This window comes from Xenopus laevis, chromosome 1S (assembly GCF_017654675.1).
Source record: "Xenopus laevis strain J_2021 chromosome 1S, Xenopus_laevis_v10.1, whole genome shotgun sequence".
Classification (NCBI taxonomy): domain Eukaryota; kingdom Metazoa; phylum Chordata; class Amphibia; order Anura; family Pipidae; genus Xenopus; species Xenopus laevis.
Window position 1 is genome coordinate 21,957,641 of NC_054372.1, and position 26,976 is coordinate 21,984,616.

General features: G+C 37.8%; 1 protein-coding gene across 1 annotated transcript in view; it reads right to left on the bottom strand.

The window, feature by feature from the left end:
• The window catches only part of sel1l3.S (sel-1 suppressor of lin-12-like 3 S homeolog), a 42,228-nt gene extending 15,507 nt beyond the window's left edge, over positions 1–26,721 (bottom strand). The window contains exons 1-15 of the mRNA XM_018243080.2: positions 26,526–26,721; positions 21,265–21,814; positions 20,034–20,163; positions 18,553–18,674; positions 16,870–16,985; positions 14,833–14,891; positions 13,865–13,997; positions 13,385–13,514; positions 11,301–11,441; positions 9,800–9,999; positions 6,449–6,628; positions 5,534–5,656; positions 3,294–3,434; positions 2,954–3,016; positions 1,328–1,504 (exon numbers count right to left, since the gene is read on the bottom strand). Of these exons, the coding sequence (XP_018098569.1) occupies positions 1,328–1,504; positions 2,954–3,016; positions 3,294–3,434; positions 5,534–5,656; positions 6,449–6,628; positions 9,800–9,999; positions 11,301–11,441; positions 13,385–13,514; positions 13,865–13,997; positions 14,833–14,891; positions 16,870–16,985; positions 18,553–18,674; positions 20,034–20,163; positions 21,265–21,814; positions 26,526–26,594 (2,334 nt within the window). The 5' untranslated portion in view covers positions 26,595–26,721. The remainder of the gene's footprint in view (positions 1–1,327; positions 1,505–2,953; positions 3,017–3,293; positions 3,435–5,533; positions 5,657–6,448; positions 6,629–9,799; positions 10,000–11,300; positions 11,442–13,384; positions 13,515–13,864; positions 13,998–14,832; positions 14,892–16,869; positions 16,986–18,552; positions 18,675–20,033; positions 20,164–21,264; positions 21,815–26,525) is intronic.
• Positions 26,722–26,976: the final 255 nt, after the last annotated feature.

Below are 26,976 nucleotides of genomic sequence, written 5' to 3' on the forward strand. Positions count from 1 at the left end.
TAAGGGTCAAATATCGAGGGTTGATTAACCCTCTATATTCAACCATCGAAGTAAAATCCTTCGACTTCGATTTTTCGATACTTCGATCGATCGAGTGAAGGATTTTAATCCGTCGATCGAAGGATTTTCCTTCGATCAGAAAAAGCTTAGAAACCTTATGGGGAAGGTCCCCATAGGCTAACATTAGTGCTCGGTAGGTTTAAAGTGGCGAAGTAGGTAGTCAAAGTTTTTTTTAAAGAGACAGTACTTCGACTATCGAATGGTCGAATAGTCGAACAATTTTTAGTTCGAATTGTTCGTTTCGAAGTCGAAGGTCGAAGTACCCAAAAAAAACCTTCGAAATTCGAAGTTTTTTTACTTCGAATCCTTCACTCGAGCTTAGTAAATGTGCCCCTAAAAGTGTCCAAGGAAACAAAATAAAAACAAGATATCCTCTATTGTCCTAGACATGAGCCCACCCTAAAACATATGGCATGAGCTTCAAATGGTTAAAAAAGTGTAAATAACATATACAGTATTTAACAGTTAAAATGTGTTAACATAATTTAACATTAAAATATGAAAAAACGCCAGTGTTTTTTCTTTTTATATGAATATTTTTGAATACAGGATATGATGTCACTGACATAGTAGACACTGACATGTTGAGTAGACTTTGGCGAAAGGTGTAACATATTGGAAAGGTTATACTTTGATAAATCTGCGGATTAACGATCGTTCGCCTGAGCCAAAGTTTGCCTGGCGAAACAGCGAGAAAGTTCTCGAGGTTTTTCGCTAGTGAATTGTCTTCTTCACCTCTTATTCAATAGGCAATGCTGTTGCGAATTTTTATTTTGACAAATTTTCACCTAAAACCACAATGCGCCCTTTGGTAAATGTGCCTCTATGGGTTTGTTCATACTAGGGATTACTTCTGGGCAGTTTGGGAATTATTAGTTGGGTTTACTTAGTATCCTGCTTATCTCTATGTAAGCAAATCCTAGGAATGTGTCATTCTGATGCTGTTTTCATGGACACACCAACTACTGATGTGGAATGAAGTTAATTCTCAATATGCATTGTCTAACTCAGGGATCCCAAACCTTTTTTTTACCTGTGAGCAACATTCAGATGTAAAAAGAGATGAAGAGCAACACAAGCATGAAAATAATTCCTGGTTGGGCATTTGATTGCCCCTATGTGGACTGGTAGCCTACAGGAAGCTAAAACTTGCCTCCAAAAGGAATTAAAAAAAAAAACCCATCTGCTTTGAGGCCACTGGGAGCAACATCCAAGGGATTGGTGAACAACATGATGCTCACTGGGGGTCACTGGTCTAACGCCTTACCTCATTAATTCCTGGTTCCCCTGGGTATTCTCCATTTAAATACAGGACTCCAAGATTAAATGCAGCATCTGGATTTCCCATGTCATATGCTCTCTTCCAGTACTTGGCAGCATTGAAACTATCCTTTTGGAAATTATGATAGTACCATCCCAAACCATTAAGTGCTTCATGCTTTCCCTGTAAACACAAAGCATTTAAATACTGTATCTATTGAAGTGTTTACATCTGACATTAAATATCTGAAATGATACAGCTAAATTTATTTAATTTAATGTAGTAGAAGTTTCTGTTTGCAGATGAAGTTTCAGTTTTTCTGTCTTCGAGTGGTAGTATTATAGTTAATTAGTAAATTATATTTCAGATTTTTTTCCTTTGAGTTAACTTTTAGTATGATGTAGAGAGTGATATTCTGAGACAATTTGCCATTGGTTTTCATGTGTCATTATTTGTGTTTTTTTTAATTATTTTGCTTTTTATTCAGCAGCTCTCCAGTTTGCAATTTCAGCAACTTGGTTGCTAGGGTCCAAATTACCATAGCCACCATGTGTTGATATGAATAAGACACTGGAAAATGAACAGGAGAGAGGCTTGAATAGAAAGATGAATAGTGATGGGCAAATTTGTCCCATTTTGATGTAACAGGCGAAAAATTTGTGAAGTGCGAATTTTGTTGCTGGCGACAATTTGCCGGTGTCAAAAATGACGCGCATTAAAGTCAATGGGCGTCCGTTTAATTGTGGCTGACGTCTAAATCGGTGAACCGCAGAAATTTGCCACGAATTCGCGCCTGGTGAATAAATTCGCCCATCACTAAAGATGAATAATAAAAAGTAGCAATAACAATACATTTGTAGCCTTACAGAGCATTTTTACAGAGCTCATTAATAAGCATTTGAATGCTGGAATATATTAAAATATATATATATATATATATATATATATATACACAGTCTGGCAGCTCAGTGATCCAGGAGCATTTGAACTGTTACAATTTGCTGCATTTAGTTGATACAATTAGTTGATACATTTCTCAGCAGTATCTGTGGAATATTAGCAACTATTGTATCAATTCTAACAGCTGCCTTTAATGAAACTCAGGGATTCGGCTCAGCAAGGACAAAGATAACAAATGTATCAACTAAGTATCAATTTAGAACAGTTAAATAGTCGGCGACCCCCCTCAAAGCTGCTTTAGAAGGTGAAAAATTTAACTATACACTTCAATATTAGAAAAACGGTCACCAATAGAAAATAGAAAGTAACAGGAAAAAGACTTTCTTTCTGGTGATCTGAAACCTACTGAACTGACAAAAAGTTTTGAAGGTGAACAACCCTTTTAACACACATGACCTGGTCCTCAAAAGGATTGGCTTTCCTCGTGAATGCAGTTTTATGCTGCTCCTATTACCTCTCACAGCTACAAGGCACCATGTCTCCACAAGTTGTTAAATGACTAATATGTATGAAATGTTGCTGTGACCATGCCAGAATAATAAATGTGGTTTTATATATTTAGTAGTTTGAAGTGCTGTGGTATTTTACCCATGTTGGATAACAAACTGATGTGCAGAATGAAGAGTCTCAGCTAAACTCAGACATATGTCTTTAGTGAACCTCTGTGTTTACCTTGTCTGCTGCTGTTTTCATTAGTTTGAAGGCCAGCTTCATGTTCTTCCGAATAACTTCACCCTTAAATAAAAAAGTAGTGGGTAATAATTATAATCCTGATATTAGATAACATTAGGTAAACTTGCAGCCTACATGATCATTTAATCCTCTAATGGCACTCATGTAAAGAGGAAGTGGAAGATAATGAATTGCAGATTGCACAGAAAAAAATCTAGTGTATCTGACATTATTTTACATATTTTTTGTAAGATATATTGTAAGATAATATAAAGACCCAATAAATAAATGTAAATAAAATGGTAAAAGTCGAAAAAAGTACTAAAAACAAGATTATTACCTTAAAAAGTATTACAGCATAGTCATACATTATTATAGGGTCTTCATTCTCTAGTGCGCCTCTCTTGTACCACTCCAAGGCTGCTTTGATATTTTTGGACACACCTTGCTGTCCCCAGAAATACATCTGTGCCAGTCTGTGCTACAAGGGAACAAAAATGGTTTGTGCAACCACTGACATCAGAGACTCAAAGACCAAGGAGGAAATTTATTAAAGGGTGAATTTTCACCACGGAAGGCTCTGCCACACTTTGTACAACATCGTCAGACGTTAATTTGCAACACATACACTTATTCATCAAAATGCAAAGTTATGTCTCGCAGATGAATGCTGTCGATGTTTCACCAGCGAAAATTAGTCAGCGTGAGCATTTCAAAGTAAACTTTCGCTAACGTTCATTTCTGCCTAGCAAAACTTTACATTTACGCGTAGGTCAATTTGAATAGGGCAGGTACATATAGGTCATATATATGTCTTTATTATAGATGGTGAGATTGCTGGAAGTGGCCACTTATTATTACAAATGTCCAAGGAAACAAAATAAAAACAAAAGAGATCCTCTAATGTCCTAGACGTGAGCCCATCCTACAGTGTTGGACTGGCCCACAGGGATACCAGGAAAACTCCCGGTGGGCCCAGGTGTCAGTGGGCCTCTTACTTCTAATTATTTGGCCTATTTCATGGCCATTCCCTATTTCTTTAAGAGGCTTAATAATGGAAGAAAAGAGTATAGTATGTAGATATAAAAAACTAGGAGAATAAAGAAGTTGAGTGAGGAGAGGAGAAATAATAGTTTGGAAAGTGAGCCCTCAGTCTAAGGTTTTCTGGTAGGCCCCTGACATACCAGTCCCACCCTAAAACAAATGGGGCATGAGCTTCAAATAGTTAAAAAAATATATATAATATATATTATATAAATATATATAATATATTTAAGTTACAATTTTTAAACATAATCCCACTTGAAGATATGAAAAAACGCCAGTGTTTTGTCTTTTTTTTATGACTTTTCGGCATACAGGATATGATGTCACTGACATAAGATTGAGGAGGATGTGGCTTCATCTTATCAGTTCACCAGTTATAACCGGGGCGAAACAGACTCTGGCGAAAATGCAGTGGAAAATTCGCACTTTGATGAATTTGTGGAGTAACAATTGTTTGCGAAAATTCACCTGGCGAAAGGGCATGAAACTACGTTAGCGCTGAACTCGTTCGCTAGCGAACTGTCCTCTACTTCTTTTAGTAAATTGCTGTTGTCCTTGGAAGTGTTTTTTGGGTGAATTTTCACTAGCAACAGCCACTTGCCCTTTAGTAAATTTGCTCCTAAATTCTTAGGTTCCTTTTTTGTTTAAACTTTTACATTCAAGGGATCCTGCCATGATTTTTATGTTGTAGATTTTTATTAGGGATGCACCGAATCCACTATTCTGGATTCTATCTGGATTCGGCCGAACCCCCAAATCCTTCAAAAAAGATTCAGCCGAATACCGAACCGAATCCTAATTTGCATATGCAAATTAGGGGTGGGAAGGGGAACAATTTTTTTACTTCCTTGTTTTGTGCCAAAAAGTCACGTTATTACCCTTCCAGCCCCTAATTTACATATGCAAATTAGGATTTGGATTCGGTTCTGCTGGGCAGAAGGATTCGGCCAAATCCTAATCCTGCTGAAAAAGACCGAATCCTGGCCGAATCCCGAACCGTATCCTGGATTCGGTGCATCCCTAATTTTTATTACTAAATTAAATTTTTAGCAATGCAGCTGTTATCTTATTACCTGACTATTGTTCTTTTGATAGGCTGCTTGGGGCGGGGAGGGGAGGAGATTTATATCACTCCCACTTGCAGCGCAGCAGTAAAGAGTGACTGAAGTTTATCAGAGCACATGGCTGGGGGCACCTGGGAAACTAAAAACACGTTTAGCCCCTTGTCAAATTTAAAAACTAAGTATACAAAATCTGGTTGCTCCTTTGAAAAATTAATTTTAATGCAGGATTCTGCTGGAGGAACACTTTTAACTGATGCATTTTGTGAAAAGATATGTTTTTTTTAATTGATCGAATCCCTTAAAGCTGTGAGCAGATGGCCCTTATAACCTGTATTTTACACACAGACTGGATTGATATTAAGCATATCTGGCTCCCCAGCTGGTACTGACCCTCAAGTCCCAGAATCTTCCAACAGTTCAACAAAAGTCATAGGGCCCTGGATTACATGCTGTAGCACTGCTTAGTTACCTGGGCATATGGATCCCCTCTTTCAGCATTCTGTTTAAGCCACAAAAATAAATCATCATTTTCTCTGGTTTGTTCTTTGAGCATATTATCATCCGTGAGCCGAATGGCTTCTGCATATGCCTGCTGTGATAAAGCATGAGATGTCTTTACAATGTGCAATATATTTATTTTGTAGAAGTGTCTGTTGTCTTTTTGGGTGTCTCTCCCTTTTCTGATGACAGTGAAGTACTGTTGCAATTCAGGTGATTACAGGGTGTCATTTAGGAAACCTGTTTATCAAAGAAGGAACATAAGGCAGGCCCAGAGCTACTAGTCCTATGGCTACATTGTATGAACACATATGGGGTTATTTATCAAGGTCCGAATATCTGAACCTCTAATAATTTGTGGTTTTCGGAGGGAAAAAAAACCTATGAATTTTTTGAGTTTTATTAAAGTCCGATGGTCTAAAAACTCAGAATCTGAAACCCCGGCATCTAAAATCTCTCGAGTGTCAGCGCTGATGTCCGTACCGATATCCAATGTCCGTACCGATATCCGATGAGTTCCTGGTTTCTACACAAAGAACTCCGAACAATTCATTGTTTTCGGGGAAAGCTCTGGAGTTTGCCCGACCCTATTTTTCACTTTTTTCTTCATAAATAAGGTCCATTCGGGCAATCAGAGTTGGTCGTATTTCTAACTTAGAAATACTGAGATAAATTCGGACCTTGATAAATAACCCCCCTAGTTTGTGTGCTTGTCTTGTTTCTGTTTCAGTGTAGGATAGTAGTGTCAAACTCAATTATATACCAGGTATAAAATGTAATGTTCAGTATAAAATGTGAAATTGCCCTGCTGCCCCCTGCATGGACAGAGTGCTGGGCCACTGTCATTTATGATATTTCTCTTCTGGGAGAAAATAATTAATGTTACCTGTTCTTCCTGTTTGTTTTTTTGATCTTTTGGGGTCTTCTTTGCAATATTAATGTAATAAGAACACGACACGTCTAAATCCAGAGGGTAGCTATCAATTCCTTGGAAGTGCTTATAGCCGAGTTTCAGCAAAGCGAGCCTGTCATCCCCTTGTGCTCCAACCAGACTGTATAAGAGGCCCTAGAAAGAGTGAAACAAGCACATAGATCTCCTATGAGTTTATCTGGATGCCATATCCTATTATTGTTAGGTTTGTTGAAAATAGCTTTTACTGTGGTTTAGACTCCATGTAAATATTCTCCCATGGCTTCCCTGCATTGCTGACTGGTCAGTGACAGTTCTACTCAGCATAGCAGTTTTAGTTTTCTATGACCTTTTACCTTTAACACAGTCAAGGCTTCAGTCCCCAAGGCTTTTCAACTCTACAAATTGTCCTTTCTTATGGTTACAATCTCTTTATACAGAAAAATCGTTTTAGTGTCCTGACAGTTTGTACAGGTGATAATTTGTTAGGCCCTATGTTGGCCTAAAATACAAAAGAGTAGGATCTGAACTACAATTTTAAGATCACAACTTGGTTATGTACTACTTAGGCTTAAAACACAGAAGGCAGCATTTGAACTACAAACTCTATATTTGGTTTTCTTGAGGGCTGCAAGCCACATGTAAAATTATACTTCTGGAATTATTATTATTATTATTATTATTATTATAGAGGAATAGTTCTCCAAAAGCCAATTGCTCCTGCAAAATAAAGAGCATGGGGGCAAATTCACTAAGCACCGAAGCGCCGAACGCTAGCATTAATTCGCTAGCGTTTGGCATTTTCGTTACTGCGCAAATTCACTAACGAACGCTGGCGTAGTTTCGCTAGTGTTACTTCGCACCCTTACGCCTGGCGAATTTTCGCTAGCGACGTAACTATGCAAATTCACTAACGCGCGCAGTGTACTGAACGCTACCTTTTACGCCAGACTTCCTTCGCCACCTCAGACCTGGCGAAGCGCAATAGAGTAGATAGGGATTGTTTCAAAAAAAGTCAAAATTTTTTCTAAGTCCCAAAAAACGCTGGCGTGTTTTCTACATTATGGGTGATAGGCTGAAAAAGATCGAAAAAATTTTTGGGGCTCCCCTCCTTCCCCCCTACATTTCCTGACTCATGGCAACTTACCTAGACAGTGGGCACATGTGTAGGGCAAAATAACATTTTTATTTGCTGATTTTAAGGTTTTCTAGGCATTTGTAGTGCTGATACGTATTCCTCCATTGAAATTTGAATTTGGCGCCGTATGCAAATTAGCCTTCGCTAGCATAACTTCGATTTACATAGCGAATCAACGCTAGCGCAACTTTGCAACCTTACGTTACCCCTGAGCGCAACTTCGGATTTTAGTGAATTTGCGGAGCGCTGGCGAAACTACGCCTGGCGAAGTGCGGCGAAGCGCGGCGAAGTTGCGCCTGGCGAAACTACGAATGTTAGTGAATTTGCCCCTTGGAGTGGGCATATTGGCAAACGGAACCCCTGTATTTTGCACCTGTCTTTGTTTCCCTTTGCATGTTGTCCCAATAAATGTTCCTAATTGTGCCTATTTATGTGCTCCAAATGCTGATTATCGATTAAAAATAAATTTTGGCAGCAGCCTCACCACAACTTTTACCAGATTCAGAACAGTGGAGCAGGATTTGCACCCTTACAGTCAAATATGGAGTTGTATCGCAGTTTTTTGCTCTACAACAATTATGCTAGAATGCTTGGTTTTGGGTTTAAAACGTGGCAATTTGGATATTAACACTCCGTATACTGCACTATATTAGTAACTGAGCCTTCTCATGTTATAATCTTCTGTACAAACCCAAGCCCAACATTATTCTTTAGCAGTGAAGACCTGTGCATCATCTTCTGCACTCGCAGTACATTCTCTGGGCTGCTGCCAGTCACTATTTAGGGACAAACAATATATAAAATATACAGTAAACTATGGATGCACCGAATCCCGGATTCGGTTTGGGATTCTGGCTTTTTCAGCAGGATTCCATTTCGGCCTGGCATTACCGAATCCATGCGCAAATTAGGGATGGTAAGCGAAATCGCCTAACTTTTTGCCACAAAACAAAAAAGTAAACAATGTTTTTCCCCTTCCTGACCCTTATTTGCATATGCAAATTAGGATTCAAATTCGGTTCTGTATTTGGCGAAATCTTTCATGAAGGATTCATGGATTCAGTGCATCCCTAATACAGGTATGGGACCTGTTATCCAGAATGCTTGGGACCTGGGGTTTTCCGGATAATGGATCTTTCCGTAATTTGGGTCTTCATTCCTTAAGTCTACTAGAAATATATTGAAACATTAAATAAACTCAATAGGCTGGTTTTGCTTCCAATAAGGATTAATTGTATCTCAGTTGGGATCAAGTACAAGCTACTGTTTTATTATTACAGAGAAAAAGGAAATCATTTTTAAAAATTTGGATTATTTGGATAAAATGGAGTCTATGGGAGACAGCCATTCCGTAATTCGGAGCTTTCTGGATATCGGGTTTCCGGATAAGGGATCCTATACCTGTATATACTATATAAAATAAATAATAAAAGGCTGAAAGCAAAATGTATTCAAATTACACGTAACATGAAAACCAGTGTAATCTGCATTTACATTAATTATCAGCCCATCAGCATTTGTGAGTTCACCTTAACTTTGTATTCAATGTGAAGTGTAACCTCACCATCAAACAAGTTCATAGTTTAAATTTTTACTGCAATTTAGCTTAGTTTGCAATTTATCAACCTGTATAAAAATGCAATTTGTTGCTCTTTCCACAATTCTATGAACCCACTGAAGGTTTTAATAACTATACACAACAATGGGACATATTTGCAGTGTCGGACTGGCCCACCAGAATACCAGGAAAACTCCCGGTGGGCCCAGGTGTCAGTGGGCCTCTTGCTTCTAATCATTTAGCCTATTTCATGGCCATTCCCTATTGTTTTATGGGGAAAAAATGTGTATTAATGGAAGAATAGAGTAAGTAGATATAAAAGTTTAGGAGAATAAAGAGCTTGATTGAGGAGAGAAGGAATAATAGTTTGAAAAGTGGGCCCACGGTCTAAGGTTTTCTGGTGGGCTCCTGACATCCCAGTCCGACACTGCATATTTGTCTGCTGTTTCATAATTGTGCCCCTAAACTCTGTTTCTCTAAAGCAGCCAAGAGTACAATGAACATTCAGAGCAGCAAAGTCCAGCATGTAGCCTTGACTCATATAATGCAGGCCCGACTAAATGAACTTGATTTTGTATACACGCTACTAACAAATTTGACATATTTTGGAGATAGCTCACTAGAACATTACCTGCACTTTATCTACAGGCACATGTAAGCCAGTTTCATACATAACTGCCAGGAGGTAAGATGCTTTGTGGTATCCAGAACAACTTGCTTCTATCAGTGAGGGTACAGCAGCACCAAGATGGTCCAGGCCTCCTGATACCTTCTCTATGATACTGTCATATATTATAATCCCAAATCTCATCATCAGTTCATTCGAGGAATCTAAGGACATAAAAATAACAATATTTAGTTTCATAAGGCAATACAGGTATGGGACCTGTTATCCAGAATGCTATGGACCTGGGGATTTCTGGATATAGGATCTGTCTTTAATTTGGATCTCTATACCTTAAGCCTACTAGAAAATCATGTCAATATTAAATAAACCCAATAGGCTGGTTCTGCCTTCAATGAGGATTAATTCAAACTTAGTTTGGATCATGTACAAGGTGTTGTTTTAATATTACAGAGAAAAATATTTGGATTATTTGTATAAAATGGAGTCTATGGGAGACGGCCTTTCCATAATTCTGAGCTTTCTGGATAACGGTTATCCGAATAATGGATACCTGTACAACATAAGTACCCTCTTTGCATAAAGAATATTGATACACTACGTATTTCCAACAGTGTTACTTGCGAACCTCCGCCAGTCTGAAAAACAGTAAAGGAGCTCAACCAACCAAAATCATACTAACTAGCACTCAACATCTAAAAACCATGTCTAATTAACAGTGGTGTAACTAGATATTACTGGTCCCCACGGCAACATTTTTTCAGTCCCCAAAAATGTCTAGAGGTTGAACAGTTATACCAATATTTATTGAAATTGTATTTGAATTAGGGCCTAATGGGGTCCCTATACTTCCCGGGGGGCCCTGCAGCCGCAGGGTCTGCTTCCTCTGTAGTTACGCCCGGGTAATTAAGGAATATCCTGGAGAGAGCAAAGCAAAACATAGAAGCCATACAAAGTTGTGCTATGAAACATAGGAAAGATGATAGATATTTAACAACTGTTGGCAATTTCCTTGTTTTCTGAGCCTGCTGAGCACTACATCAACAAGGTGGCAATATGATACATAAAATAACCCTTGTCACAGGTTTGTCCTATGGACCCGACAAAATATGAGGCAACAGAGGTTTGCCATATGCACCCACCTTATGTTACCTAATGCCTATTATCAAGTACTACTTGTGTATAAAGAGCATGCCAAAAGAATATAAATTGTATTGCCTTTAACAGCATACACACAATGTTTGTTGCACACACATGAATATTCTCTCCCTAGGGCTACATATCCATATTATTTGAATCCGGCAAGTGATGAATATTTACGTATTCCAATACGCAGCAAAGTGATGTCAGTTTGCCCTGTGGACAATGGATGAACCCAAAAAAGGAATACAACACTGAATTTATAGTGCATGTCAAATGCCTGTGTGTGCCTAGTTGCAGTCAAGTGTGGTGAAAAACTTGAGATCTATATATATATATAAATATATAGGTAAATATATATATTTACCTAATGGCATCCATTCTGTGGACTGCAGTAGGCTTAACAAATGACCATATTTCTCTTTTTCTTCTTTTTTCCATGAAAATGGCTTGCAGCAAGGCCTTCCATATTGTAAATGCAAGTTCAAGTAGTAGTTGTGTGATTTATCTGCATAAGAAATAAACACTTCAGTGCTAAAGTATACATAGCCAACACAAAGGGGCAATGCTGTACTCATGAGCCATGAGCATTGTTTTATGTTAGAAAAAAATTAAGCATTTCCCTGTATTTTGCCTAGTCTGATGAAAAGCAGACCTTCTGTATGATAGTATCGCCACCCTACTTCATTGTCAGTACGGGTTTTTGGAGGTGTGAGCAGTGCTAGACTTATGCTAGATTTAGCCATAAACATTGTCCCAAAACTCTTTTTCTCATATGGAAACAAAACCTTTTTCCACAAGAAAACTGGTCGTAATTATGATTTTTTTTTGTTTCTGTTATGGATTATTTTGTGCCTCCCATACAGTTCAGTGTGGTCAGAGCAATATGTGGTAGAATGCCCAAGGCAATGTGTAAAAAGGTGTGTTTTGCCTTTACTTTTCCGCAATAGGAGATGAAAGCTGCAAGGGAGATGTGTCTCAACAGGGAATGGTTTCTCTGCTTAAAGAATTTTGCTGTCTTGCCCTGGAAGTTGTAGTGTTCTAGAATGTGAGAACACGTGAGCCAGATAATCCATTCCAGTGGTACAGTTCCCATGTTGGAGCTAAATTTCCACAGGAAAAGTGGAAAGGTATTTAATTGTAGTTAAGTGTTAGGAAGGTCTCTCTGAGCAGGCACAGAGCAGTAAGATTACCTGTCTGAGGGGCTGGGGTGCTGCCTGACACTGCAAGGAGCAGAGGGAGACCAGGTGATGGAGTCTAAAGTGATTGCGGTGCTGCCAGAAGGTGAGCCAGGCCTGAAGCAGGTGAATTTGTGTCCCTGGAGGCAGTGGCATAACTAGATGTTTCTGGGCCCCAAAGCAAAATAATTTTAGGGTCCCCAAAATATCCACAAGTTGTCCTGTTTTACCAATATATATTAAAATTCCTCATTAATTAGGGCCTCATGGGACCCCCTATAACTCCTGGGCCCCCCTGCAGACACAGGTTCTGCTTCCTCTGTAGTTATGCCTCTGCCTGGAGGGGAAAGTCAGAAGGGCTTAGTGAGAAACCACCCTGTATGGTGAGAACCCCAGGTGGGGAAAAGTTTGAATGCATGATGCTGAAACGCTAATGAACTTTATGCCAGTGACTTTATGTTGGGAGAGTTTACTGAAATAAAGTTGTGTTTTGCTTGAAGATGCTGTGTGCCTGTCTTTATGCTCCTGATCCTCACATGTAGTGATGGGCAAATAAATTCTCCGGCACGAATTCGCCGGCATCAATTTCCGGTTTTCACAATTTTTTTCGGGAAAATATCAGATTTTCACGATTTTTTTGTGAAAATGTTCGATTTTAATGTTTTTTTTGTGAAAACCTTAAATTTCACGATTTTTTTGTGACATCCTTCAAATTTCACAATTTTTTTGTGAAAACCTTAAAATTTCATGATTTTTGAGTGAAACCTTCCAAATATCACGATTTTTTGTGAAAACGGTCGAATTTTACAATTTTTCGTGAACTTTCCGATTTTTCGCAAATTTTTGCGGGAAATTTGCGAATTTTTTGGTGAAGTGAATCGGGAGAAGTTCGCCCATCACTACTTACGTGCCTACCAAAGCTAATTTCCCCCAAAAATGATATGTACAGGCAGCCAGTTTGCTAGAATGTAAATCACTGGCAGGATGGCACTCGGATCGCTTCGTTTTCTGTCGCCCGGGTTGCCTCATGAGGAAACTTCGGGGCAACTAGTCTCCCCGAATCTGAGCATGTGCCCTGACCCTTATAGCAATAATGTTGTATCCTTCCAGTCAACACCATCACTGGGGCCCAGGAGCCTATTGAGAGACTGAAAGTTAATTCTTTATTTTTGCAGCTACTTCTTAAAGAGAACACTATACAAAGAGCCTCCAAAGTTTACTCTGCTAATCCAGCAATTAAGATTAAGAGTTTTTGTACATTTAATACACTTACTTTGTGTCGGTAGTTCATTTTCCTTTCCCACATTACTGATATACAAATGCACAATGTCTTGAACACTGGCACATCTTTGGTAGTAAGAATCAATCTGGTGATAAATCTCATCCACTAGAGGGTTAGAAATCTGAACAAATTAAGAAATAGTATCAGTATCTATCAAGGAATAGTCAAAGCCTAGAAATGCTTTGCAAATGTACATGGAACATTTCTCAACAGATAGGACCGGAGTGGTGGTCCGGCGCCCACCAGGGCTGCAGTTGCAGGGCCCCCCTGCTGCACCACGTGTGTGGTTTTGCCACGATTGGTCTTAATAAGGGAGGTTGTGGCAGAAGGAAAAGAAGCAGTGCAGGGTGCAATTCTGGGCAGGCAGGGACTACAAGAGCTGGGGGCCCACAAGGTTTTTTCCCGGTGTCCCACCAGCCCAGTCCGACCCTGGCAACATAAGATCTATGAATTTCTGGTAATAACATTTACCTCTGTGCTTTTCAGAGTCCTGAGTCTATAATAATTTACAGGTCCAAAGAATCCCATAATGCCTTTTACAAACTTGGTTCCCCCAAGAGCCACATATCCATCAGTATCATCATGTAATACATCTTCCTGCAGACTGACAAAGGAAAAAAAGTTATATTAGATGGCCTCACCCATCTTCTTCATGTGTAAAGGGTGTAAGGCACAAGTCTAGAGCAGTGAATAGTGTGAACAGACATGAGTATCTAAAGGGTGCTGAATTTTCAATACATAAGTAAGAAGAAGTATTACAACTGACAAGATGCAAACATCTTGTTTGACATGACAACACAGCAAAATATTATTTTTTCATGATAGTTGAAAAGGGTGTGTCTATTTAGTTTAATTAAGTTTTTCACCAAGCACACCAACTGTTTTTTATACTATTTATTTGGCTTATATGGGAGTTACTGTAATCAAAAAAAAAAAGCACAGGGGCAAAAAGTCTAGTCACTCATTGCAACTAAACGCATTTTTAACAGGTGACCAATAAATGCTGCCTGTCCAAAACTAGTGCAAACTTTGCCCCTGTAGTTACATAACCCATATGGATGATACACTGGGAAGCTTCTACATGCATATTGAATAAATAGGACCCTTTTTATAGGTTCATTTTTTACTGAACAACATCTATTAAAGCATACAATGAAAAAAATATTTTTTTCTTTGTATGAAAAATAACATTAGAACATAGTTACATTTTGTTAGGGCTGAATAAGCTCATATCAATTGGATTTATCTTAAAATCCTGTAATATAGGTGGGGAGACAGTGACAACACAGACTTGTGAAAGTTAATCCTATTATTTCCTATTATGGGCATGTTTACACCCATGTAAGGAGCAAATTGTGTCACATCACAGGCAATGTATGGACACAAAGGTCAACAATTGTGCTTTACAAAGTAAATTACTTGGAATAAAGTTTTCTTACTTGTATATTTCTTGAGCAAACCTTTCCAGTTCCTTTCCAAGAAGTACAGTAAATGTTATCTAGAGAGAAAAGGAGGATGTGTCTGTTACTTCAGGGAATCATAGCCACGTGGAATATGGCACAAATATAACTCGTCTTGACAATAGGAATGCATTCATTTATTTCTGTATGGTATTAAAACAATATCCTACCAACTGGACCAAAGGCTTGTCTGCCAGATATCCTGAAATATGGGCAATATATAGTGAATAAAGTACCCCCTCTTGTAAAATATAAGGATATTATAAGTTACCGAGGAGTTTCATGACCATATAAAAACACGAGGCCGAAGGCCGAGTGTTTTTATACAGGTCATGGAACTCCAAGGTAACTTCTAATATCCTTATATTTTACAACTGGGGGTACTTTATTTATTATAATACACAAGTTTCAGTGAGTCATGTGACAGAAATGACATCAGAACTCACCGTTTATAACTGATGACATCAGAACTCACCGTTTATAAGGATATAATTTATAAAATATTCATGGTTTTTGTGTATTATAATAGCATATTTAGCAATTTGGTCACATGCAAAAAGGCCATACTGCAGTGATACACCTACTCACCCTCTGACCTAAACAATCAGATAACACATTAATGAACTATAATTTGTTGAATGAATCCTGGTCAGAACCTGTTCTGGCTTGACCATTCATGTGCCAAAAGAGTTATGTTTGAACTAAGCTTTTGATTACGGGCTATGAGCTCACACCAAAATGTTGCAAAAGCTTCTTTGAGATACACTCATATCAGTGTCAAATATCGGAAAGATTAGATGGAAATGGCCAATCTGTATTATGGGTCAGTACATTCTCTATCGACATCTTTCCTTTCTCTTGTATCCGTCTCGAGACAAGGAAACAGATTTGTGGGCTACAAATATTTTTATATATTTTTTGGAAGATGATTTAATAGAGTTTGCTTACTATGCCAGTCAGATACAAAGCTGTAGACTTTTGTGCTGCAATCCCTAAAGGAGCATTAAATGCATTCTGTAGTTCTTATTTTTGACTAATAAACACCGTAATTTCTTTGTAAGACCTGTGAGTGCGAGCCTCCTTCTGGTATATATATATATATATATATATATATATATATATATATATATATATATATATATATATATATATATATATATATATATATATAGTTGTGTTCCAAGGAATGACGCACTCCAGGACTTCATAATGAGATCAAGCAAAGTGAAGTTTATTTGTCAACGTTTCGGTACAGTCTGGACCTTTCTCAAGACAGAAATATATATACAGGTATAGGATCCCTTATCCGGAAACCCGATATCCAGAAAGTTCCGAATTACGGAATGGCTGTCTCCCATAGACTCCATTTTATCCAAATAATACAAATTTTTTAAAATGATTTCCTTTTTCTCTGTAATAATAAAACAGTAGCTTGTACTTGATCCAAACTAAGATATCATTAATCCTTATTGGAAGCAAAACCAGCCTATTGGGTTTATTTATGTTTAAATGAATGTCTAGTAGACTTAAGGCATGAAGACCCAAATTACGGAAAGATCCGTTATCCGGCAAACCCCAGGTCCTGAGCATTCTGGATAACGGGTCCTATACCTGTATTACACTTCTTTGAACTACCATTTCTGCAACCAAATTAAAGAAAAATCACAAATTCAAAAAGGTAATCCAGGTATGGGACCTGTTATCCAGAATGCTCAGGACCTAGGGCTTTCCGGATAATGGATCTTTATTTTAATTAGGATCTTCATACCTTACGTCTACTAGAAAATCATAGTAAACATTAAATAAATCCAATAAGGTTTTGCTTCCAATAAGGATTAATTATATCTTAGTTTAGATCAAGTACAAGCTACTGTTTTATTATTAAATCATTTTTAAAAAGTTGGATTTTTTTGATAAAATGGTGTCTATGGAAGATGGCCTTTCTGTAATTCGGAGCTTTCTAAATAACGGGTTTCTGGATAATGAATCCAACACCTGTAGTAACTAATGAAATACCTTTCTGCCATAGCCAGCGATATCCAGACGGAGCCATCTGTGTAAAGGAACCTTAAACCTCGTTAGGAATGCGGTATCAGTTTCGGAAACTAGTCTCATCTGAACATGGATCTGACCTGCATAAAAAATAACAATAACGTAAAGATATTGATATTTTTTTAAATGTGTGTTTGGTATGCAACGTTAACACCGTTTTGCTGGAGTCTAACCTATATTTGCACACAAGTTATGTTTTAAATACATGAACATCTTCTAACTATTTGCAAAATAGCAATGAAACTAGTTGAGACTTATTACTAAGGTCTTTATGTCCATTAATGATTTGCAACAATGGGTGCCAAATCCAGGAGATAATTTAGAAAATTATAGGGGTAACAAAAGTATCCCAGGAGGCCCACTATTATTACTGTAGCTTAATAAGCAATCAATAGGGACACCAAAAATTCTTTTGGAACACAATGCAAATGTATTTAACAGATGAACTTGTAGGCGAATACAAACACAAGAATTGTGAGTTCTATTTACCTATAACAATAGAGTTTACTGGTCACTTGTTTGAAAGCAACCCCCTAGGGGGTTATTTATCAAAGTCTGATTTTTTCTGTTCGGACTTTTAAAGGGGAAAACCACCATTTTTCATAGGAATTTTTAGAGATGTATTAAACTCCGATGGTGTTAAAAGTCAGAACAAAAAAGTACTCCAACTCAGAACTGCCGAGTTCATGAAGTCAATGGCAGATGTCCCATTTATATCCTGACCTGGGTTTCATTCAATAATCCAAAGATTTTGTGGTTTTCGGGTGTCAAATCTGAAAAAGTCACATGACAAAAAATCCCAAAAATTTGTACAATATGGATTTTTCCACGATTTTATAGATTTTTTACCCGAGCAAGAAATTTTCGGGAAAATTTATTGATAAATAGGGGGAAAAAGTAGGATTTGGTCCGAGTAGTTTTTGGAAAATAGTGAGAACTTTTCGGATTTTGATAAATAACCCACTTAGAGTTTACCCTTTCAACACTTGCCGAAGCACTTGGCTATTCATGATCAGAAGAAGTATTTGCTGTCACTAGTTAGTAATTATCACATTATTACTTAATCCCCCTTAGCACCTACCTAACAAACCAAGTGAAATTTGTTTCATTTTGTTTCAAATAATCATCACACTGCTGTAGGGGCCACATTCATGTAGGGACTACAGTTTGTAGAGAGTTATTGGTTCATATTTAAAAAGTATAATTGTTGGTTTCAGAGGAAAACCATATGCTTCACAAGAGATTTGGCTACCAAACACAACTGCTTTACATATTCAGATTTGAGAAACATATTTTTAAAAAAATAATCATTTATAAATGAAAAAAGTTAGGTTGTGCAGAGCTTTATATACATTATTTGACTTTTAATCCATACCCTAAGAATTTGGCCAAATTTAGAATCCAGTTTGTGAGCAAATGATTCAGTTTCACCAACTGCATTTACTACTGTAGTAAAAATGATAAGGATCTCAACTTTCATAAAGAACTGACTTTAGAGAAATACTGTATGAGACATGGGTTGCAAGTGAAAAGTAGGGCCTAAACAAATACCCTCAGTAATGTAAGGACACAATTGCAAAATAATAATATTTATTATACACAATTCAATACTGTAGATTTCTTAGCATACATTTCTAATTTACTTGCCTTTATCATTGAGGAACAATACGGGTGTTGCGTACATTTTACTGTGATCCACATGATGGATAATACCACATTCTTTATGTGCACAATAATTCAGTAAATAAATCCAGACTGAAAAAGTAAATCTGTAACAAGAAAATTGAGTAGATTTCACATGACATGTATCCTGTTCCAGGTCACCTTCACTCGGAGGAACAACAATATACATGAAAGCAATATAAAGATTTATCTAATGACAGTTTTGGAACAACAGGACATTCATTGAGAATAGTATGATTAGCACTGGAACACTTTAGTACAGTTCTGTAAGGACTTTCCAACCCTAGTCATTTATGTTTGCAGCATATGTAAATGTCTATGGATGTTTGTGACAGATTGGACCTATGTCTGGGCTTACAGGGGTGTAACTGATATGTAGTGGGGACTTGGTCTAAACTGTGCCATTTTTTGAAAAGCAGAGAGATATCTAATTGGAAAAATCCAATTATGGAGACCTATCATAACAGAGACAGTAAAAGAAAGCTAAGGAGAGGGGGCTGTAAAAAAAGATACATAGAGGGAACCCAGATGAATCTGGAGGCAAGAAGTGCAATGGCACTAAAAGGGACAAAAGCAGCATTCTTGTCATTGGGCAGGTGGTAAGAACAGGGTTTCACTGCATCCTCCACTTCCAAATTAAGCACAGATTAGGGGGCAGGTTGGGGGGATGCCTACTTGCTACCATTCGGCAATGTTGGGTCCCCAGGGCCGGATTTACATAGCGGGTGCCCCTAGGCCCACTGCCGTTTGTCCCCCCTGTCCCCTACCCTTTATTCATGCAAATTTTCATGGAGATTGAATCTCCTGCGCATCCCCAGTGTTTTTGAACCAATGTGGGTGTGGTTAGGCAGCATGCCGCCCCCCTAAAATCCTGCCACCCTAGGCTCGGGCCTAGGTGGCCTTCCCACAAATCCGGGCCTGTGGGTCCCTCTTAGACTTATGTCCAGATATTTTTTCCAGATTATCTGGTGGTTTCAAAAAGAGTCTCATTCACACATTACAAACTAAAGATTAACTAAATTGTAGGAATATTTCTAAACTATGTTGAATGAGGTATACAGCATATACCAGGATGGGGTCCCTCTCTTACTCAATACTCATAGTTAGCCTATGATTAAGTGTTTGTAACACGAAACGCGTAAGGCAAAGGACACAATAAATCTTTTCTACTTGAGTTCTACTATTTGATGGAAGATTGCCTTTGAGTGCCTGCTACAGACATTTTCACGGGGGTCCCTCTCTTACTCAATTATAAAAGAGATACTGGCTTCAGAAATTAAAAAAAAAAAAAAAATATATATATATATATATATATATATCATAACATTGTCTTTGCATGCTTTTACATTATACATAACACTAATAACTAGAAAAATATAATACAGTAACTATCATTAATCTATACTGGTAATAATACAAACAGACCAGTCCACATTTATTCTTACTTTGCATTATTGTTAGACTGTTGTCTTCTTCTCAACTCCAGTTCTCGGTTCCTAAAGTTCTGAAATGTTGTGATAATGCCAAAGTGTTCACTGCTGGAGGCAAAGGGAAAATCAAGCATCTTCACTGCATCTAAAATTGAAAGCAAGGCATCTTATAACTAGTTCCATTACTTAGTTAAACATGGGATTCATATAACAACTACTGAATTCAGGAGTACTATATTCCAGGCTCACAAACGTAAAAGTGCCACACAGTTATATAATAAGTTTAGTCTTCATTCTGGCAAACATTGGGCGGCTTCGAAGGAATTGGAATGGGAACAGAGAATACTGTCAAATTAAGTTTGAGGCAGGTTTGGAGTGTGTATGTATTCATATATAAAATAATATTTGGTATCAAACTAATTAGAGATTTGATAATTTCAGAGCATCAAGGCCACTTCATCAAGCAAAATACAAATGAAAGCTGGAAAGGCACGGGACATGAAAGTCTTAATTCTAAAAGGAAACTTTAAAACTGAACGGGAAAGGAAGGTCTATGAATTCAAATGTATGGAGTTATTTAACACATTAAGAGAGTGCCTTAATTTAGGGTCATCTCTATCTATAACTTCCAAATGTATTGCCCATAAATACTTTTCAATGATCTAACAGTATATATGCTGTGCCTTTCCAGCTTTCATTTGTAATTTGCCTGATGAAGGGGCATTGGTGCTCCGAAAGCTTGCAATGTATTTTTATTGTTAGCCAATATAGGTATCACTTCTACAAAACTTGTATTTGTTTTTTTTTTATTTGTTATTTTTGCTACTGGTTAACACGGTACCACAGTGTTTGTTGTTTTGTGCATATATAATATAGGGACAGCTGCATGATCTGAAGCACTCTGCCTTCACCACTTGCTTTTTATCGAACGCATTGGTGGTTTATACTATTCTTATACTTTACAATAGGGGGCAGATTACTTTTTATAGTGAACAGAGTCACATGACACAAATGACCTGACTGAGCACCATTTATAAGAATATAATACACAAAAGCCATGAATATCCTGTAAATTATATCCTTATAAACGGTGAGTTCTGATGTCATCAGTTATAAATGGTGAGTTCTGATGTCATTTCTGTCACATGACTCACTGAAACGTGTGTATTATAATAATTAAAGTACCCCCAGTTGCAAAATATGAGGATATTACCCATCACCATGAAGATACAACTACTCTGCTTACCAGATTCACATGGACAAACAAACATTGTATTTTCTTTCTGTCTCCTCACTTGCTCAAAACCCCATGTTAGGCATATCTGGTGATCTTTGTAAGGACGAAGAAGAGGTGGAATTGTGTTCAGGACATCATATGCCTTTGCTACTGCAAACAGAATACTTTCATTGTGTTTTACATCCACTGTATCACTAGGTACAAGCCAGGCTCTGACCGCTGCATAATATACATTCACAGAGTTCCTTAGGAAATAATCATTCCTATAAATCATAATGCTAGGAAATTTCAATTTCACTGTACGGGTCCTCGGCTGATGACTGTATTGCTCATTTGTCCATCGTTTTTTAAATACTGAAACTCCCGTCCAGAATTCTGAGGAGGCCACAACATCAACATGGACCCGACAAGGCCTGGAGCAAATGTACCTGACAGTGATAACTGAATTGCTTGTGTCTCTTGGCAAGTTCAGTAACTCTATAAGATCTCCTTGGCTTAAGTGTTGATCCTGCAGTTTTGTAACAGAAGATGTTTCCTTGGTGGAACATAAAGATGGAATCTGCAAGACAAGACATATTCAATGTCATTCATGTGATGTACTGCTGTAATTGGGTCATTCCTTTAGTATGCTCATACTATGCTCATACATACAATAGAGAAACAACAACAGGAACATAATATATAAAGTTCAAAAGGACCCGCACTCCAAAGTTAGTGAACCATCATTATTTATTTTTCTTGTGTAAACTTCTGTGGATGCACAATGGTTCACTAACTTTGGAGTGAAGGTTCTTTTGAACTGTATGTATATAGAGAGAGAGAGAGAGAGAGAGAGAGAGAGAGAGAGAGAGAGAGAGAGAGAGAGAGAGAGATCGCTTTATAGTAGTAAAAACTGACGAGATGATACTTCTTTAAAGAATAGAACATATACAGCAATAGTTGCACCCAAAAAGAAGTTAAGATAACAAGTAAACACATATTTAGTATAAGTAACTGTACAAATAAGCCTGGATTTACTGCAATTATGCCTTATTATGAAAGGGCTGGGCATTTTGCTGTGGAAGCTGAGCGATTAATGGATTAGTTCAGGGTGGAGTATAGATATAGCTTATCTTGATTAAAGCAGGGAGAGTTACTAACATAAGGATGTTTGCCTTTTAAGAGTGAAAGTGATATCATCATCTCTATACTGAGAAAAATTATTGTGTATTCCCTTCCTTGCTTCCCCCCTCACATACTCTACAACAGGGATCCCCAACCTTTACAACCCGTGAGCAACATTCAGAAGTAAAAGAAGTTGGGGAGCAACACTAGCATGAAAAATGTTCATGGTGTGCCAAATAAGGGCTGTGATTAGCCATTTGGTAGCCCCTAAGTGGAATGTCAACCTACATTAAGACTCTGTTTGGCAGTGTACCTAGTTTTAATACAACTAAAACTTGACTCCTAGGCTGGAATTCAAAAATAATCACCTGCTTTGAGGCCACTGGGAGCAACATCCAAGGGGTTGGGGAGCAACATGTTACTCACAAGCTACTGGTTGGGGATCACTGCTCTACAAGAAGAATGTTTCACTGCTGGTGCTTAACAATTATTGGCTGTTATTGGTTCCTAGATAATAATGGGAATGAGTACAGGTCCACGTGGGCCTTTTACACTAGAAGAGAGATCCAAGAATATCCAGCACTAACACAGTGCTTCCCTAATTTCTTAAACGAAAAATAAGCCCTAAAAATGAATATGGCTAAAATTGAATGTTTTTAACTTATTGTACCAGCCTTAAGTTTCAGCTTGTCAATAGCAGCAATGATCCAGGACTTCAAACTTGTCACAGGGGGTCACCATCTTGGAAAGTGTCTGTGACACTCACATGCTCAGTGGGCTCTGATTGGCTGTTGAGAAGCTAAGCTTAGGGGTCGTCACTAATTATCCAGCAGAAAATTATGTTGGTCTGTGATATAAGCTGATGCTACAGGGCTGATTATTAAATTCTGATGCTAATTGCACTGTTTTCTGTGCTGCCATGTAGTAATTATCTGTATTAATTACTAATCAGCCTTGTATTGTGACATTTCTATTCTATGTGTATATATAGAAAACGGGACTTCGCCACCAATTATATAGTCCACCATAATTTTAATATAACGAATCACAACTTAACTCTATGAATGAGATTAAAAGGCAATATTTATTTACCATCATGCCGTGTGTCAATTAAAAACATTTAAAACAAGCAGTGCTGCATTGAAAGTATGTGCTCATTCAGCGATTCATATGAATTGCACGTGAGAGGTGCATGCGATAAAGTGATCCAAAATGAAGATAAATCAGACTTGAGATAGATGCCTCATGAGAGCCACTGCGGATGGTCTTATTTATGTACAGTAAATGAATGAGCGTGCATAAAAAAAGAGGAAAAATTGTTAAAATCCAGATAACACTATACTAACTCAAATGTTGATTACATCTAATATAGCCCCATACCGACCTGGCCATTATAATTAGGGTGGTGTTGCCCAACCCTCACAGGAGACAGTATTCCCTTATCATGGCTTAGTGGTTTCACTTGCAAACACTACCACTCCGGATAATCCCCCTAATCCCATGCTATTTGGAACAGTGCCCTCCTCAGTATCTGGATTTTAACAATTTTTCCAATTTTTCCTCTTTTTATATGCATGCACATTCATTGATCTTTTTCTTCATTAACACATTTGGGGGCTGATTCACTAAGGGTCGAATATGGAGGGTTAATTAACCCTCCATATTCGACTAGGAATTGAAATCCTTCGACTTCGAATATCGAAGTCAAAGGATTTAGCGCAGATAGTTCGATCGAACGATCAAAGGATTATTCCTTCGATCGAACGATTAAATCCTTCGAATCAAACGATTCGAAGGATTTAAATCCAACGATCGAAGGAATATCCTTCGATCAAAAAAAGTTAGCCAAGCCTATGGGGACCTTCCCCATAGGCTAACATTGACTTCGGTAGCTTTTAGATGCCGAACTAGGGGGTCGAAGGTTTTTTTAGAGAGACAGTACTTTGACTATCGAATGGTCGAATAGTCGAACGATTTTTACTACGAATCCTTCGATTCGAAGTCGTAGTCGAAGGTCGTAGTAGCCCATTCATACCTTCATTTTCATACCTTAAGTCTATTAGAAAATCATGTAAACATTAAATAAACCCAATAGGCTTTTTTTTCCAATAAGGATTAATTATATCTTAGTTTGGATCAAGTACAAGCAACTGTTTTATTATTACAGAGAAAAAGGAAATTATTTTTAAAAATGTGGATAAAATGTAGTCCACTGGCTTTTGGATAACTGGTTCCAGATAACAGATCCCACACCTATATTCTAGAACAGATGTTTTGTTATATAATATATAGTACAACTGGGCTTGTGCTGGGTAATGAATGCTACACTAACCAACAGGAAAGTCATTGTGCATCATGTAACATGAATCCCTTTTTAATAAAAACACCTATAACAGCCTGAGCTTCTCACTCTGATTTTTATCATTCTTTGACTCCAATAGGATTAAGCACGATGCCCAAAATTGTATACAACTTTTTAACGTCACTGTTGAAATTGGAGAACAGTCTGTGGCATAATGTAATTTGTATCACATTTAAAAACCTTTTTTTGTTTTACCTTGAAGTAAGAAAGATATATAACAAGAAATATGCCATTTTGGATGTATTCCAAATTCTTATACATAAAATGCAACCTGCCTCCAATCAGAATGCAGCATGGTAATGTCCTGCCTGGTTTGTGACACAATAAATACCACTCTTACCACTTTACTACCCTTAATTTGCATTGTTTTATTGGGTTCATACTTAATTTCTCTTAATTGCAACAAGAGACCAAATTATTTTAGAACTTATTTTCACAGAATTGAGTCTTAAACAATACAATAATGGGTGATAAGGGTTAAATCTATGCTCTGAACATTTTATGAGCTGTTTTATATATTCCTCAATGCTTGGTTTGACTTCAGTTTGTCACTTGTGGTCTCTGAAAATCCCCTCTGTGTTCCCAGAATTCCCAGGTAGACATGCAAACATGAAACTAACGAAATCATATTAAAGGGGAACTATCATAAAATTGTAAATTTAATATAAGCTTCATCATACTGAAATAAAAAACTTTGTAAATACAATCAATTAAATATTCTGCATCGTTTCTGAAATATTCAAGTTTATCTTCACTATCCCTCTCTCAGCATCTGTTTCTCTTCATTCTGTCTTCATGCAGCGGTTGGGTGTCAGATATTCATTGACAGTTAGATCCAATATATTTTATAAGGGGGGGGCTTCCTTTCCTAGCAGATGTACAGTATCAGAGCTCACTAAAATAACTGAGTCCAGTAAAAACAAAACTAAATATCTGCCTTTTGCACAAATTCTGCATGTAGAGAGACAGGAATGACAGTTATTTTAATAGAGTGAGCTCTAATACATCTTCTAGGCAAAATGAGCCCCCCTATTATATATGATAGGTCTAACTGACAATGAATATCTGACACCCAACTGCTGCATGAAGACAGAATGAAGAGAAACAGATGCTGAGAGAGGGATAATGAAGATAAACTTGATTATTTCAGAAATGGTACTGAATTTTTAATTTATTGTTTTTTAGAAGGTTTCTTATTTCAGTATGATGAAGCTGATATTACATTTTCATTTTCGCAGATAAATAATTCACTTAAGGCTACGAAATTGCACAATCGTACAGTAATAACTGATATTGATGTGCTACTTTTCCTATAGCATTTTCCTTTGATACAGAATTATTATGAACAGCCAGTGAGGAGCGTGTTAATAATGGAGAAGAGATCAGACTACCAGGGGTTAACTGGCTCCTAGAGTGCAATACCTCAAAACAAACAAGGATACAGATTGCAAGAATGCACTTTTAACATCTAAATATAAGTAGATGAGGGCAGAGCGAGCAGCTTGTGTGTATAAGGCAGAATCTATGTGTCATTCTGCAGGTGCTGCTGTCACTAGAAGAAAATGTTAGTCATTTAGACATGGCACCAAAGATTTCACTGGGGCCTGAGTTCCAGAAGAGATGTTTCAACGAGCGCTGCAAAATATGTTGGCGCTCTATAAATACATGTTAATAATAATAATGAGATTACTGTGTCATAAGCCCAGCACACAGGTGCAGCTCCCTTTCAGTAGTACAGACAGTACAGAGGCAATATCACATGACAGAGGAATAGAAAACAAGAAGTGTATTATCAGGTTCTCACCAAGCAGAGGAATAAAAGGGCGTTTAGGTCCTGCCATGTTAGACGGGGGACTTGAGCCCATCCCAGCATTCTTCTCTCCCTCCTGACCAGTCCTCGGTCACACTCTCTACCTGCTCGCTCCTGTACTATTCCCTCTGAGAGCTTGGGACAACCCACTGCCAAGGTGGAAGCAGAGGCTGTGCAAGGAAAGGTGTGTAAGGCAGGTTCATCATCTCCTCCCTAAGTGGGAGGTGTTGCTTCTGTATCTCTGCAATTTGTAACAGGAAATGTTATTGTTTATATCTCAGAGAACTAGTGAATTGTCCTCTACGTCTGTTTGTAAATTGGCGATGTCCAGTGGAGTAACTATAGAGGAAGCAGACCCCGCAGTCAAAGGGGGGTCCTGGGAAAATGGGTCTGCTTTCTCTATAGCCAACAAGAACTCCCCCTTCCCCACCTGCTCTCTTACCTG